At 36.1% G+C, this 15,645-nt stretch overlaps 1 protein-coding gene across 4 annotated transcripts; it reads left to right on the top strand.

The window, feature by feature from the left end:
* Positions 1-292: 292 nt before the first annotated feature.
* On the top strand, positions 293-14,973 carry LOC115709594 (dynamin-related protein 3A). Of its 4 annotated transcripts, XM_061111819.1 has the most exons (22): positions 293-1,033; positions 2,050-2,332; positions 2,424-2,452; positions 2,556-2,657; positions 2,880-2,948; positions 3,047-3,106; positions 3,367-3,480; positions 3,797-3,845; positions 3,978-4,087; positions 4,459-4,551; positions 4,685-4,777; positions 4,863-5,000; positions 5,806-5,919; positions 6,020-6,115; positions 6,261-6,300; positions 7,378-7,529; positions 12,627-12,773; positions 13,254-13,306; positions 13,438-13,537; positions 13,873-14,125; positions 14,222-14,266; positions 14,400-14,973. In XM_061111819.1, exons 1-21 carry the CDS (start codon positions 674-676, stop codon positions 14,224-14,226), a joined length of 2,460 nt encoding a protein of 819 aa, XP_060967802.1. In that variant the 5' UTR covers positions 293-673; the 3' UTR covers positions 14,227-14,266; positions 14,400-14,973. The 4 variants fall into 4 exon arrangements, 3 of the variants coding, with proteins under 3 accessions (XP_060967802.1, XP_060967803.1, XP_030493585.2); XR_004010245.2 differs by having other exon boundaries at positions 13,873-14,266; XM_061111820.1 differs by lacking the exon at positions 14,400-14,973 and having other exon boundaries at positions 14,222-14,397.
* The last annotated feature ends 672 nt before the right edge of the window (positions 14,974-15,645 follow it).

Genomic DNA, 15,645 nt, shown 5'->3' with positions numbered 1-15,645 from the left:
AGAATGATACAGGTCGTTTGATAGCTGCTAAAGCTTGCTTTTAGACCGGCTGTGTTTCAGTTATGTTGGCTGAGTGTTTGGCTATCAGATTAGGATTGAATCTAGTTCAGCGAATGAATTCTAGACCTTTTTTTTGTTAACTCTGATAGCCAAACTGCTATTAATCAGTTGCCGTCAGACAGAGTTCCTTGGGCAGATTGGGGGTGCCTTTGTTGGAAATTTTCTCTACTAACCTTTTAGATGTGTGTGTTGGTATAAAGTTTGTTAATAGAGATTATAATAAGGTTGCTCACTCTTTAACTAAGTGGGTTATTACTCAAAGATGTAATTCTTTTTGGTCAGAGGTGTTACCCTCTTGCTGCTGCCTTTTAAAATGTAGAGAAGCCTGGCCATTTGTAGTTCTTTTGTTTGCTGAATAAAGTATTTTGCTTTCAAAAAAAAAAAAAAAAAATTCATTTATTTAAAAAATATGTATTGAAATAAATTTTTTTTTTTGGGTGCAAATAAGCTTTTTCTTTTTTCCTCAGCTCCGGTTCGTACTTTAACCATTCTGCGCACCCAAGTCCGTCATCTCATTCGATCAATTGAACCCCAAAACTCATCTCTTCTCTATCTCTCCTAGTTTTTCTCCCTACGATTCAAAAACCCTAAGGAGCTTCTCTGTGATCCATCCATGGCGGACGAAGCCGCGACATCGCATCAGCCGTCGTCGTCGCCTTTAGGAAACTCCGTGATCCCTATAGTGAACAAGCTTCAGGATATCTTCGCTCAGCTTGGGAGCCAATCCAGCATCCAGCTCCCCCAGGTTGCTGTTGTCGGAAGCCAAAGTAGTGGAAAGTCGAGCGTTCTCGAGGCTCTTGTTGGCCGGGACTTTCTTCCCAGGGGGTCTGATATATGTACGCGCCGACCTCTCGTGCTTCAGCTTCTGCAGACAAAGAAGAATGCTGATGGAACCGATGACGAGTATGGGGAGTTCCTTCACTTGCCTGGGAGACGTTTTCACGATTTCTCTGAAATTCGGAGGGAAATTCAGGTTTGGAATCGTTTTTTTTTTTTCTTGAACCAGTGTTTATTCTTGTGTAGAAATGTTATCAGAGTTTCTCTGATGGAAAAACATGTTCTTTGGGGATTAAAGATAATGTCATCGTGATAGTTACTTAATGTGCATTTGACATTTGTACTAGTACTTCATTACATATTCAAGTAGAGTTTCATTTGCATAGTTTATTTACATATTCATTGATAAATGTTTTGTTTGATATGTCGAACAACCATAGCCTAGTTAAGCTTTTTATTTATTTATAAGTGCAACTGCAGTAGGGTGTCACTTTTCTGGGCGTCTCTACGAATGAGGAAGAAAAAAAACAAACAGACATACGTGTAACTGAATTTTCAAACCTGCTTACAAAAAATGGTGCCCTTCTATAGAATTTTGATGTATATATATTATTTATATATTTGCTTTGTTTCTCATCTACCATTTTTTATTGAATTTTACGACCATATTTGTCTATAATAATAATCACTACTAAAAACGATATGCTTACCTTAAAAAAAAAAAGCTTCTAACAAATAACACCTATTGTAACAAACTGCTGGTCATTTATTTTTTCAAGTAATTTGCTTTTGAAAATTTGCTTTGGCATGGCCTGTTGATGGCCTTGGTATTAAACTTTGAAATGTTCCTTATATAGAAATGATTATCCATAAAGTTGAAGTGTAACTGTGGGATATCAATACCCTGAAACTGGAAGTATTTTATAAGTAATAACTTCCTTAGCTTGTAAATTTGGAGAGGAAGAAGAAAAAGCTGAGGAAAAAGATGAAACTTTTACTTCTTTGATTCAGCAATCAGTCAAACCCTCATCTTTTATCAAAGTAAAACTACAGTGCTACCAACTTCAGCATTCCTGGTCTTTGATTTCTATCTGAGTGACTTTCTGATTTATACAACGGTTTAGTGATCTTATTGTCATCATAATATAAGTGTCTCAATGGTTGGCTTACCTTTTTTTTTCTTCATGTATGAACATGAATTTTTGGGTACAGGCTGAGACAGATAGGGAAGCAGGAGGAAACAAAGGTGTATCAGACAAACAGATTCGCCTGAAAATATTTTCGCCGAATGTTCTTGATATTACACTGGTGGATCTGCCTGGTATAACAAAGGTTCCTGTTGGTGACCAGCCGACTGACATTGAAGCACGAATCAGAACAATGATTATGTCTTATATCAAAATTGATACCTGTTTAATTTTAGCTGTGACACCTGCGAATTCAGATTTGGCAAATTCAGATGCTCTTCAGGTTGCTGGAATGGCTGACCCTGATGGTAAGTGTTGATTTAAATGACAGAACTGTAGATGGATATTTGATGATAGCTATCTCATTATTATTATTATTTTGCCTTTTTCTTTTGGCAGGTTTGAGAACCATAGGAGTAATCACAAAGGTGTGTGTTTTCACGTATTTCCTTTTCAAATTGTAATGTGCTCTTAATGTTTGGAAACTATAAAGGTTCTGACTTTCTTTTTTTCTTTCCTTTTTGATGACAGTTGGACATCATGGACAGAGGTACTGATGCCAGGAATCTGTTGCTGGGAAAAGTGATACCCCTAAAACTTGGTTATGTAGGGGTTGTGAATCGCAGTCAGGAGGTAATCTTTATCTTCATTGGAAATCGGAACAAAAAAGAGTTCGATTTTTTTTATTGTTAGGAAGACTTTTGCTGATCTTTCTTCCTTTCTCTCTGAGGTTTTGAATCCCATACATTTTATTAATGTATCTTGCTACTTATTAATTGCAAAGTTGCTATTATATTAGTAGCTGTTAAGTTGTTAAGATTTGAATTGAGTTCTTAAATTTACTTTTTAAAACAGGATATTTTGCTTAACAGGAGTATTAAGGATGCACTTGTAGCTGAAGAAAAGTTTTTCCGCAGCCGTCCTGTATGGTTATACCTATAATTTTCTGAAATTATGATAATGTCTTTGCATAAATATTTTGAAAAGTCTCACATATGGTATTTTATATCGCTCTTATGCAGGTATATAATGGTCTAGCTGATCGTTGTGGTGTCCCTCAGTTGGCAAAGAAGTTGAACCAGGTAGAAGATCGTGGCAGCTGCTAGTCATTGTTAAGTCTTGTGGAACAACTAAATTATTAGTAGCATATATGGCCTGCCGCTGCTGTTGTTTCAGGAGTTTATATTAACAAAACAATTCCATTATTTATATTTAATTATAAGCATGACCTTCATTGATAACTTATTTTCATAATCATGAACCAGCCTTATTTTCTAGATTTTTTAGTTCCTTTGCCGACACCATTCTCTTACTCTAAACTAGCTTCATAATTTGTTTGCAGATCCTAGTGCAACATATTAAGAAAGTACTCCCTGAACTCAAGTCACGCATCAGCTCTGCGCTGGTTGCAGTTGCCAAAGAACATGCCAGCTATGGAGAAATCACAGAATCTAGAGTATGTCGTTGAGATCTTTGCATGATCCACCATATTCAGTTTTACCTCTGTGATTTAGGGTGCTGTGTCTTGATTTGGTATTATGTGGTTGTAGTAGCTTCAGCTTTTGTTGCTTTACTTGCTTGTTTTCATTTTTGTCTCCTACTTCTACAAGTTGGAATTTTTTTTTTTGTTTAAAGTTTTTATTATTTAACTAATCTAAAGAGATGTAATTATTTGCTTATATTTTATTTATCTCTGTATTGTTGTTGATAGGCTGAAAAGAGATTTGATTATTTGCTTTATATTGCACTTATCAGTTTATTGTTGTTGATAGGCTGGTCAGGGAGCTCTTCTCCTGAACATTCTTTCAAAGTATTCTGAAGGTAGGTTGACTTTAATTACTTATTCTTACTTTTAGCGGCCTAATGAGTCCTGTATCTTATTCACGACTCTGTATTGTCTGCTCTCCGTCTTAAGTTCATGAATGATGTCTCATTCTTTCCTGTTGACTACAGCATTTTCTTCAATGGTGGAAGGTAAAAATGAGGAAATGTCAACATCTGAGCTGTCAGGTGGAGCAAGAATTCATTATATTTTTCAGTCAATATTTGTTAGAAGTTTAGAGGTTAGTATACTCTACAATTCCTGCACAATTATACTGTTTGTTGAATTGATTGCATTCTATTGGATTTTATTTCCATTATTGTATGGTGCAGTTCATCATACAGGGTTTCTAGAACAATTTTTTGTATACAGTATTTATTTTACTAGATATTATTTAAACAACTTTTAAACGTAATCAGAGGTTCCAACATGGAGCTTTCATTTGTGGGCTTTCAGCAGAATAACTAATGCTAGGACCTAGTTACCTTTGCTTATAATACATGTGCTTTACAGAACAAAACAACTCTAGGATTCTGGTTTTTAATTTGTTGGGTGTATAAAACTGATGTGCAAATGACAAATTTTCTTGACATGATTTGCCCTTTTTTGCAGGAGGTGGATCCATGTGAGGATTTGACTGATGATGACATTCGGACTGCCATTCAAAATGCAACTGGCCCCAAATCTGCATTGTTTGTACCAGAAGTATGTCTTCTTTTTGTCCCTCTTCTGTTTGTACTTCTTTAGTAATTTAAAATCTCTTTTATTTTCTTTGCCTTCCTCTAAATTAAGATATTAGTTGGGTTTTGAAAATTTTGTTAATGTTGCCTTCTTCTAGGTTCCTTTTGAAGTACTGATTAGGAGGCAAATTGCTCGTTTATTAGATCCAAGCCTTCAGTGTGCCAGGTTCATATTTGATGAGTTGATGAAGGTTATCTACTCCCACCCAAATGTCTCTGTAGTCTGTACTTCTGTACATCTTTGGTTTGACTCTCAACTAACAATCTTTTTTCCAGATTAGTCATCGTTGCTTAGTAAATGAGTTGCAACGATTCCCTATTTTGAGAAAGCACATGGATGAAGTTATAGGTAACTTTTTGCGAGAAGGCCTAGAGCCTTCAGAGTCAATGATTGGACACATAATTGAGATGGAGGTATGTTTTTATTAGTTTTATGCGACATAAACATATTTTGAATTGTTTGACTGCATGCCTGTTGGGTGCATGCTAATGGTACATATATATATATATAAATTAAGCATTAAATTTGGATTCTTCTGAAAAGGGAAGGTAAAATATAATCCTTGTTGGCCTTCTAATGGCAATTGTATCATTTACTAACTCCTACTATTTCAGACAGGATTGGTCATCTTTCATTTTTATTATGGGGTTGCTTGTATTATGTCTACCATACTGCAAGACCTTTGTCATAGTCCATCTTTATAGTTGCAGCTGCTATAGTTTCTTAGTTATTGGTTTCTAGTTACTTAAAACTTTGTTGTTTTTAGTGAAAAAAAACCTGATTTTGTGAATGCAATAAATTTTTCACCTGTATAAGTATGGGATTTTGAGAATATTATATTTAAAATCTACTGCAAATGTTTTAGTGAATAGTGTCAATTAGTTTATATGGCTTTCCTTATGTTTTGTACAGTCTTTGGCTTGACCTGACCTTTTTGTTATATTTGAATTGTGTGTTCGTTTTGCAATTAGTTTGTTATGATCTTCTTTCAGTTTTTCTTATGGGTTATTAGCTTCACAATTATAGTATTAAAAGAGTTACATTTGTGATATTAGTCAACCTTCTTTGTAAGGGATCTGATGCTATCTCCTAGATACTCTTAAAGTTTTGATATTAATGCTGTTTGATGTTGTACGGCTTTTAGAAAATTTATGCATTCCATTCTCATCCATACCGCTAAAAATTTGGCTGTTGATGCTATTAGTAACTAATTTGCAGATGGACTACATAAATACTTCACATCCAAACTTTATTGGTGGGAGTAAGGCCGTTGAGGTTGCCTCACAACAAGTCAAGTCCTCTCGGGTAACACTGCCTGTTGGTAGGCCGAAGGTATATGCATCCCGTATTCATAGTAGTTATGAGCAATTTGTGTTTGCATGTACAGTTTTTTAGAGTTTTTCTACCTCTTCATGCACTTTTCATCAATCAGGATGGTGTGGAACCTGATAAGGCACCGGCATCTGAAAGAACTCTGAAATCTCGAGCAATTCTTGCCAGACAAGCAAACGGGATTGTGTCTGATCAGGTAGTTTTTTCTGTTGGTAGACAGAATTGTAGTATCTCTCTCCCCAATTAGCATGATACATATCTCGAGTTGGTTATCAGATTAATTTGCTATTAGTCTCCCCTAAGTCTTATTTATGTTTTATTCTATTTGGATGGCCTAACAGGGTGTTCGACCAGCACCTGATAGTGAAAAAGTTGCAGCCGGTAAGATTTTACATTATGATTTGGTATTTTTTTTTTAAATGTATGTATATTATCCTTTACGCAGTTGAAGTAGAGAAGTATATGATTTTAGTTTCTTTTTGGGTTAATATATGGATAGTCTATTTTTTGATCATTACAAAAATATTTCTTTGATTCGAATGAGTATGAAATGAAAAGTTTAGAAACAAATTTTAGGAAATATTAAAATTTTGTTAAAAGTAACTTGAAACGGTGTCTTTTGTTGTTCTTATGAAAGGTCTTTCTTTGAGACACTTATTTTCATTAGAAGAGTTTTGCATATAAATCACTTTTGAAAATAAGTCACTTAAAACTTAAAAGTAACTTTTAGGCGGGAATGTTAAACGCTCTACATTGTGTCAAGCAGCAGTATAGTGTCAACAATTGTTGTACAAAAGAATTTCTCTAAATTTCTTTTTTATTTTTTATCAACGATTTACCGAAGATGTAGTATTATATGTTGATAAATGTCAAATGGGATATTTTTTAGTGGCCGTTACTTTGTTTACCTGACATGTTTCTGTAATTAGAATATATTAAAAACAGTGTTGGCAGTCTTGTAATGGATATTTATCCTTGCTCTCTATGGATTTCTTTTTTGGGGTTTTTTCTTTAATATATATTTTTTTATGTTTTATTTACAGTTTTACTACCTAAATTTTTTATTTATAGTTTTACGAAGCTAATTTTTCAAAATTACAAAAATACGACTTTCTCAGCAAAAAATAAAATGCGTAAGAAAACAACTAAAAAAACGAGAAATCAACTCACAACTATAAATAAACTATAAAATAACCAAAAAAGAATATCGAACAGTTTATTGTTTTAACTGAAGAATGTATTCTTGTAAATAAAAAAGTTCTAACCGTAAAAATAAAAATTTGTCCGTGTTAACGTATTTTTGTGATTTTTTAATCTTTGGTGTATTATGTAAAAATTTCTTTCTTTTTTATTGTATAGGCAGTTTTGTCTCATCTTTCGTTTGCGCATAAATTGTACATCAGTGACACTGGGATCGTAGTAGACTAGTAGTATCTGATGTTTCTATTGATATTTCAGGAAATGCTAGCAGTTCAACTTGGGGTATTTCATCCATTTTTGGTGGAGGTGAAAGCCGTAGTGCACTTGTTAGAGAGAACACAACAAATAAACCATTCAATGAGCCTATTCACAACATTGAGCAAGCTGTATCAATGATCCACCTGAGAGAGGTATTGTCATTAGCTTTCAATTTGTCTACACTAATGTTCTTTGTAGAAAATAGTGATTCGAATTGTCTATATATTTCATAGAATAGTACATATTTATATACAAAGCTAGGAGACTAGGAAATAGGAAACTACCAACAAAATAGGAAACTAATAAATACAAGTTACCCTAATTCTTTTACACCTAATATACAGCTAATATTCTAACACTCCCCCTCAAGCTGGAGCATAGATGTTAATCATGCCCAGCTTGTTACAAAGATAGTCTATCCGCACCCCATTCAAAGCTTTTGTAAAAATATCTCCTAGTTGTTCTCCGGTTTTCACATATCCTGTGGAGATCAGACCTTGTTGAATTTTCTCACGAACAAAATGACAATCGATCTCAATGTGCTTAGTTCGCTCGTGGAATACGGGATTCGAGGCAATATGAAGAGCAGCTTGATTATCACACCATAATTTTGCTGGAATAGAAGTCTTAAACCCGAATTCAGTCAAAAGCTGATAAATCCATATTACCTCACACACGGACTGGGCCATAGCTCTATATTCGATTCAAAGATCCTTTGGATCTAGATACAACATTTTGTTTCTTACTCTTCCAAGAGACCGCATTGCCCCCAACAAATACACAATATCCCGAAGTGGATCGTCTATCTACCTTGGAGCCTCGCCCAATCCGCATCGAAAAACACTCAATACGGGTATGTCCATGATCCTTGTAAACTATACCTCGTCCTGGTGCTCCTTTTAAGTAACATAAAATTTGTTCTAATGCTGCCCAATGATGAATTGTTGAGGAAGACATGAACTGACTGATAACACTAACTGGAAATGCAATATCTGGACGAGTCACAGTTAAATAATTCAACTTTCCAACTAACCTGCGATATTTCTCAGGATCTTCAAATGGTTTCCCATCACGTGTAAGATGCACAGCTGGATTCATTGGAGCATTGCAAGGTTTTGATCCCAATTTCCCTGTCTCAGTTAGCAAATCAAGTACATACTTTCTTTGAGACGAGAAAAATACCTTGTTTACTCCGAGTAACTTCAATCCCCAAGAAATACTTCGAGTTCCCCTAAATCTTTCGTGTTAAACTGGGTGTGAATGAAAGACTTAAGGGATGAGATGCCTTCGCATCATTTCCCGGTAATAACGATGTCATCAACATACACCACTAACAAAATGATACCAACGAGTTGATCTTTTATAAAACACGTAATGATCCGACTTACTTTTCAACAAACCAAACTTCTCAACAAACTCGACTAAATTTACCAAACCAAGCACGAGGGCTTTGTTTCAATCCATATAAAGATTTGCGAAGATGACAAACTCGCCCTAACTCCCCCTGAGCAACAAACCCAGGAGGTTGCTCCATATATACTTCTTCCTCAAGATCTCCATGAAGAAAAGCATTTTTAATATCAAGCTGATGCAAAGGCCAATGATGAGTAGTTGCCATGGAAATGAACAGTCGAACAGATGTGAGTTTAGCAACAGGAGAAAAAGTATCACAATAGTCCACTCCATAGGTTTGAGCATAACCCTTGGCAACAAGACGGGCCTTTAAGCGAGCAACTGTGCCGTCTGGATTGAATTTAACCGTGAACACCCATTTACACCCGATGGCCGTTTTCCGGAAGGTAAATCAACCAAGACCCAAGTACCATTCGCAACCAAAGCATTCATCTCTTCTATCATCATTAAGAAGCCAACCAGGATGAGACATCGCTTCTCGAACAGTTTTAGGAATAGTGATAGAATCAAGAGAAGCAATAAAAGAACAAGAAGAAGAGGAGAGATGATTATAAGACACAAAAGAAGTAATAGGAAAAGTACATTGACGTTTACCTTTACGTAGTGCAATGGGAAGATCATCTGAGATGTCCAGATCTGATGACGAAGATGCAGGTGCAGGACATGAAACAGGAGGTGGAGGAGGGGGGCGCCTGGTGTACACTATAGGAGGCCGAGGGAGTGGTGGAGGTGGTAGAGGTGGTGGAGGTGGTGGAGGTGTAGACATTGTGGGGGTGACGACCGAGGCAGGTGAAGGAACAAGAGACCCGCCAGAACATGGAGCAGGCGCATAGGATGTGACAGAATAAACCAACAAATCATCATCCTCCCCCTGACTAGTAGAAGTAGTGGAAGATGAAAAATAAGGTGTATTTTCTACAAAAGTAACATCAATAGACACAAGATATTTGTTGAGATCAGGACAATAACACCTATACCCTTTCTGAAGACGAGAATAACCAAGAAAGACACACTTTAGTGCCTTAGGGTCTAATTTGGTGACAGATGGACGGACATCGCGAGCAAAACAAACACTACCAAATACTCGCGGAGCAACTGGAAATAATGACTTATTAGGAAAAAGAATTTTAAATGGAATTTCACCATTAAGAACAGAAGAGGGCATGCGATTAATAAGAAAGCATGCCGTGGAAACTGCATCGGCCCAAAAAGGTTTAGGGACTTTCATTTGAAACAAGAGAGCACGTGCAGTTTCAAGAAGATGTCTATTTTTACGTTCTGCAACACCATTCTGAGGTGCCGTATCAACACAAGAAGTTTCATGAAGCATGCCATTAGAGGTCATATAAGATTGAAATTGAGCAGACATGTACTCTTTGGCATTATCACTTCTCAAAGTACGAATAGATACATTAAATTGAGTTTGAATCTCAAAGACAAAAAGCACAGAATATAGAAAACAACTCAGAACGATTTTTCATTAAATATAACCAAGTTAAACGAGAATGATCATCCACAAAAGTAACAAAATACCCGAGATCCGAGGTTGAGACAAAATAGGAGAAGGACCCCAAACATCAGAATGAACTAACTCAAAAGGAACACTAGCACGTTTATTGACACGTGGACTCAAACTAACACGATGATGTTTGGCAAACTGACATGACTCACATTCTAACGAAGATAAACTACTATATTGGGGACACAGTTTCTTGAGCAAAGGAAGGGATGGATGACCTAAACGACAATGAGCCTCAAAAGCGGAAGCAACACTCGAACAAGCAATAGCGGTTGGCGGAAGTGGGTCAAGAACATACAAGCCACCAGATTCATGTCCTTTACCAATAATCTTCTTCGTCATAAGATCCTGAAACAAACAATGATCAGGAAAGAATGAGATGCAACAATTTAGATTACGAGTGAGTTGACTAACAGAAAGCAAATTAAAGGACAAATCAGGTAAATGTAAGACTGATGACAAAGATAGCATAGGTGTAGGAACAATAGTGCCAGATCCAAGTACAGAAGCCGTTGACCCATCGGCTAAGGTGACAACGAAGTGGGACGTGAGACCGAAAAGTGGAAAAGAGACGGAATTACTCCGTCATATGATACGTGGCACCGAATCAATGACCCATTTTGAGGATTTGGAAAGAAGGCGGGCATTAGAGTTACCCGAATCGGCAATCGCGATGTGAGAAGAAGATGAAGACTTAAGTGTTTCCCGATACCTTGAGAACTTGGCAAATTCATCGGCGAAATAAGGACCGATTTGTCGGATGCATCACTAGTGCTTGCAATATTGGCGCAGTGTTGTTGTCGATTCTTAAATTGTAACTTCCTACACTCAAACTTGGTGTGGCCTCGGTTTCTTACAATAATTGCACATGATGCTCCTGAATTTGGTGTGCGGTTATCGGGTCCTTGTGAATTACCTCCTTTAAATCCACTTGGAGTAGAGTTTCTTTCGGTGCGGAAATTATTACGACTCACCAAGGCGCTATTCGGAGGAGTTGAAGAGGTAGTCTCGTGCGAAGAACACGAGTAAACACATCTTGTAAAGAGGAGACATCGTAACCGGAGAGAACTTGTGACTTTGCGAGTCAAATTCGGATGAGAGTCCCGCAAGAAAACTCATAATAGCCATCCGTTCTCGTTGGCGCTGTTGAACTTTTACATCAGGACTAAACGGTAATAGCACATTAAGTTCTTCATATGTTTTCTTGAAAGCCATAAAATAATTCATAAGAGACTTATCTTGTTTCTCCGCGCGATAAAAAGCTTTGCAAACATCATATATGCGAGATATGTTGTCTTTGCCAGAATACAAAAACTCCAAGTAACCCATTAGTTCTTTAACCAATTCACAATGATTAATCAAACTAATTACCTCAATATCGATAGAATTTCGAATTTGAAGGAACAAGCGAGCATCCTCACGGAGCCATATTTTCCTTGAATCGTTTGTTTCTTCGGAGGATCGTCGATCAAGTGATCATCTTTGTCAATACTCCTCAAATACAGCCGAATCGTCTTACTCCATTCCAAATAATTCGAACCAATCAACTTATGATCCGTGATTTTAGACATTACGGGAACAACATCAGAAACAACAACTGATTTTGAATCTGATCTTATCTCTGCCATAATCTCAAAAACAAACACAAAGACAGAGAAAAAGAACAAAAGAACACCAAAGAATGAACACCCAAACACGAAGAAGACAAACAAATACCGAATTACAACCTAGAACAGATGCGAGTGGGCTTAGAAGAACCCAGTGAAGAATCGGCAACAGAACGCCGTCGAAGGCGCCGTCACACGCGCCTCCACGCGCCGGCGCGTGAGCCCCACGCGCAGAAGCTTCAGGCGGCGCGTGAGCCCCACGCGCGAGGAATCCGGCGACCGGACTTCGGGGGTTGGTAGATCGGCGGCTGGGCAGTCCTCCTATGTGGGCGGTGAGAAACAATGTTCACTCCAAATAGGATTTTCGAAAAAACAACCCTAAACTCAAACCCTAATTTTTTTTTTTTTTTTTTTTTTTTTTTTTTCAGAACCCTAATTTCGACTTTCGAATTTTGAATCACAATGCTCTGATACCATGTAGAAAATAGTGATTCGAATTGTCTATATATTTCATAGAATAGTACATATTTATATACAAAGCTAGGAGACTAGGAAATAGGAAACTACCAACAAAATAGGAAACTAATAAATACAAGTTACCCTAATTCTTTTACACCTAATATACAGCTAATATTCTAACATTCTTTTATAATTTTTTTTTTCTTTCTTTCTCTATTAACGTTAATTTCATCTTCTTTTTCCCTGTTAAGCCCCCAACCGTCTTGAGGCCTTCAGAAACCCATTCTGAGCAGGAGAGTATAGAAATAACAGTCACGAAACTGCTGTTGAGGTCGTACTATGACATCGTTAGGAAGAATGTTGAAGACTTTGTACCTAAAGCAATCATGCATTTCCTGGTAACATTATATTTTTATGTATTTTCGCAATGCGTCTAGATAGAGCTATTTGATTTCCTTTTTTGTCAATCATATGACTTGGATTCCAATCAGCTTTTAATGTGTAGAAGTTTTTGCCATGTATCTTGATAGTGATATTTGTTTTGCTTAAATCCTTCAAGCATTCTTATGCAACCTTGTGTTTCTTGCTGTATCCATAATTTTAGATCCATGCTTGCATATGCATTGGATTCGAGTAATTATTGACTTTAAAAAATGCTGTTTGTATCAAACTATTTTGGACATTGTAGTTTCATTTCTTGAATATTTTCAACATAATTATGTTGCATTTTTTATGTGTATAATTCATGACTTATTTTATTCTATCGTGTGGGTGTGTGTTGTAGTCTCAACAACTGTCTTCACAAGGGTTGCATACAATAAAGTTGCCTGAATTCCATACATCCCTAATATTGACTTTCTTGATTTTTATATCTCTAGGTAAACCATACAAAGCGTGAGCTGCACAATGTCTTCATTAGGAAGCTTTACAGGTACCATTTTACATTTAAAATAAGAAAGCAATATTTCAAATCTTACTATATTTTAAAGAAACTACTCTTAACACGTCTTTAACGTTAATTTGTGCTGTTTTCGACTTTTAATTGTTTTTTATCCTGAACAGAGAGAATCTGTTTGAAGAGATGTTGCGAGAACCTGATGAAGTAGCATCGAAGAGAAAGCGCACTAGGGATACACTCCGGGCTCTTCAGCAAGCATTTCGGGTAGTTTTCTGATCTAATTATATCTACAGTTCCAGTGTATTAGGAACTTAATTACAATATCTATTTATATACTGCTTTGCATCCATCATCAACTCTTTGATCACAGCTACCTTGAATGTTCTATATTCAATCTGTGGCATGCCATATTTTATCTACCTTTTTTGTCTATTTTTTTTTCTCAACTATTTTCAATGTTTCTACAGCTTTTTTAACTGTTTCTTTTTCTCTAGCATTTTTGTTTTGGCCAGAATTCTCTGACTTGGTCTGTACACTGATGTTCTGTCTCACTGAATTCCCATCATAGCATGATATTAACGTTTTACGTTTTTGGGCAGACATTGGATGAGTTGCCTTTGGAAGCGGAAACAGTTGAGAAGGGTTACAGCTTGGGTGGTGGTGATACAACAGGGTTGCCAAGGAGTGCACTGCCCACCTCATCAATGTTTTCTGCTGCTAGCAGTTCTAATGATTCTTATACAGCATCTCCGAAACACACAAAGTCTAGAAAATCATCACACTCTGGGGAGCTTCACTCTCCCTTTTATGGTGTTGCAGATTCTAACGGTGGTGGACACTCTACCATGCAAGGTCTCTACCCAACTGTTGAGCCATGATTGTTTAGTTGGAACTAGAAGCTTACATGGAAATCATTATGCATTACATTTATTCAATTGCTGTTTGCAGCTTAGAAGGCAATTGGGGTCCCGCCATTCCCAGTGTTTTGTTGGGGTATTCAAATTTTCTTCCAACTAGATTTGTGCGACCCATTTATTTGGGTGGTTTATTTTTTGATCCTTTCCTTTTTCTTTACGTTATTATTATTATTTTCATATAATATAGGCTGATTTATATTTTTCACTAGGCTCCGAGAAGAATAACAGAGCCGATAATCCCCTTCCCAATTGCGCTTTTTTTTTTACCTCTTCCAATTGGGCATCTCAAAAATCTTTTCGGATATATTTTCTTCACATTTTTTTTGGGGTCGCCCCTCGATTGTGGAGGGGTCTCCAGGGATGGTGCTTGGGCTTTGCCATAATGCAGGTTGCAAAGTACACAAGTGTATCTTTATTGATTATATTCAGCAGCGAAGTGTTATCTTCAAAATGCACCTTGTGTGATAACGGACTTTACGGTTGATAAAACAACCACGAAGGCCATATTGGTGGTGAGTTAGTTGTTTTATTTCATTCTGAAAGGTCCGTTGTTTTTCGGATTTGCTTGTTACATTATTTATGAATTTACAACTTCATTTAGATTGTGTTGTGTTTGGAAAGTTTCCCTATAATTGAAATTGGAGTAACATTGGAAGTGAGTATATTTTCGGAGTGTAATTATTGAGTTTAATATGTTTGTTTGGTTATGTAATAGCAAAATAATTATGTAATTGGATCTATCAAAAAAAAAAAAAAAAAAAAAAATTATGTAGTTGGATGTAACTGAAATGTCTCAATACTCTTACTTTTTTGTGACCCCTGAGAATGAGTATTACTAAGTACTGTAATTATTGAATGTAGTAAACTTCTTTCAAAGTAAAATTAGAGCAAGTAATTATACAATTTAGATTATATTATATTTTAAAATACAGGTGATGATTAGTAAAATTCTCCCAACAATACTTGTTCCCAATGAGAAACTTGTTGAATTTAGGCTTTTTATTCTCGAATATCGATCTAGAAAATTTGTCCAACAAGGGCCGACGTTTTCTTAAAGTGAGATTGATTTAGTTACTGTGAAAGTGTGTTAGTATTTGACAATCTTTGTGAAGCAGTTAGCTCGGACGGCACCCTTGAGACTATTTAGGAGTGTTCATAAAATAGTCGATCCAATTCAATCTGCACGATTCGATCCAATCCAATCTAATCTGTAAAGTGCGGATATTCGTACTTGTACGGATTGGATTAAATTGAAAAATTCAAAATCTGCACTTGTGCGGATTAGATGTTAATTGACATGTAAAAGTAACCGATTCAATCCAATCCACACATATTTATAATAAAAAAATTAAAAAAATTATATATACAAATAATATTTTAATATAAAGAAAATAGTAATTTAAAAGGCTAATACATAAAATATAATTATATTATAAAATTTAATAGATCAAATGT

The sequence above is a fragment of the Cannabis sativa genome, chromosome 3 (assembly GCF_029168945.1).
Source record: "Cannabis sativa cultivar Pink pepper isolate KNU-18-1 chromosome 3, ASM2916894v1, whole genome shotgun sequence".
Classification (NCBI taxonomy): domain Eukaryota; kingdom Viridiplantae; phylum Streptophyta; class Magnoliopsida; order Rosales; family Cannabaceae; genus Cannabis; species Cannabis sativa.
The sequence above is the reverse complement of the archived record's forward strand: the minus strand, read 5'-3'. Positions and strand labels throughout refer to the sequence as shown.

What these genes read in the sequence shown, in the direction of transcription:
- LOC115709594 (XM_030637725.2), top strand. Translation starts at nt 674, where the DNA reads ATGGCGGACGAAGCCGCGACATCGCATCAGCCGTCGTCGTCGCCTTTA. An exon ending in TATTTGTTAGAAGTTTAGAG is followed by an intron (nt 4,088 to 4,458) that starts GTTAGTATACTC and finishes CCTTTTTTGCAG; the next exon opens with GAGGTGGATCCATGTGAGGA. An exon ending in TATTTGATGAGTTGATGAAG is followed by an intron (nt 4,778 to 4,862) that starts GTTATCTACTCC and finishes TCTTTTTTCCAG; the next exon opens with ATTAGTCATCGTTGCTTAGT.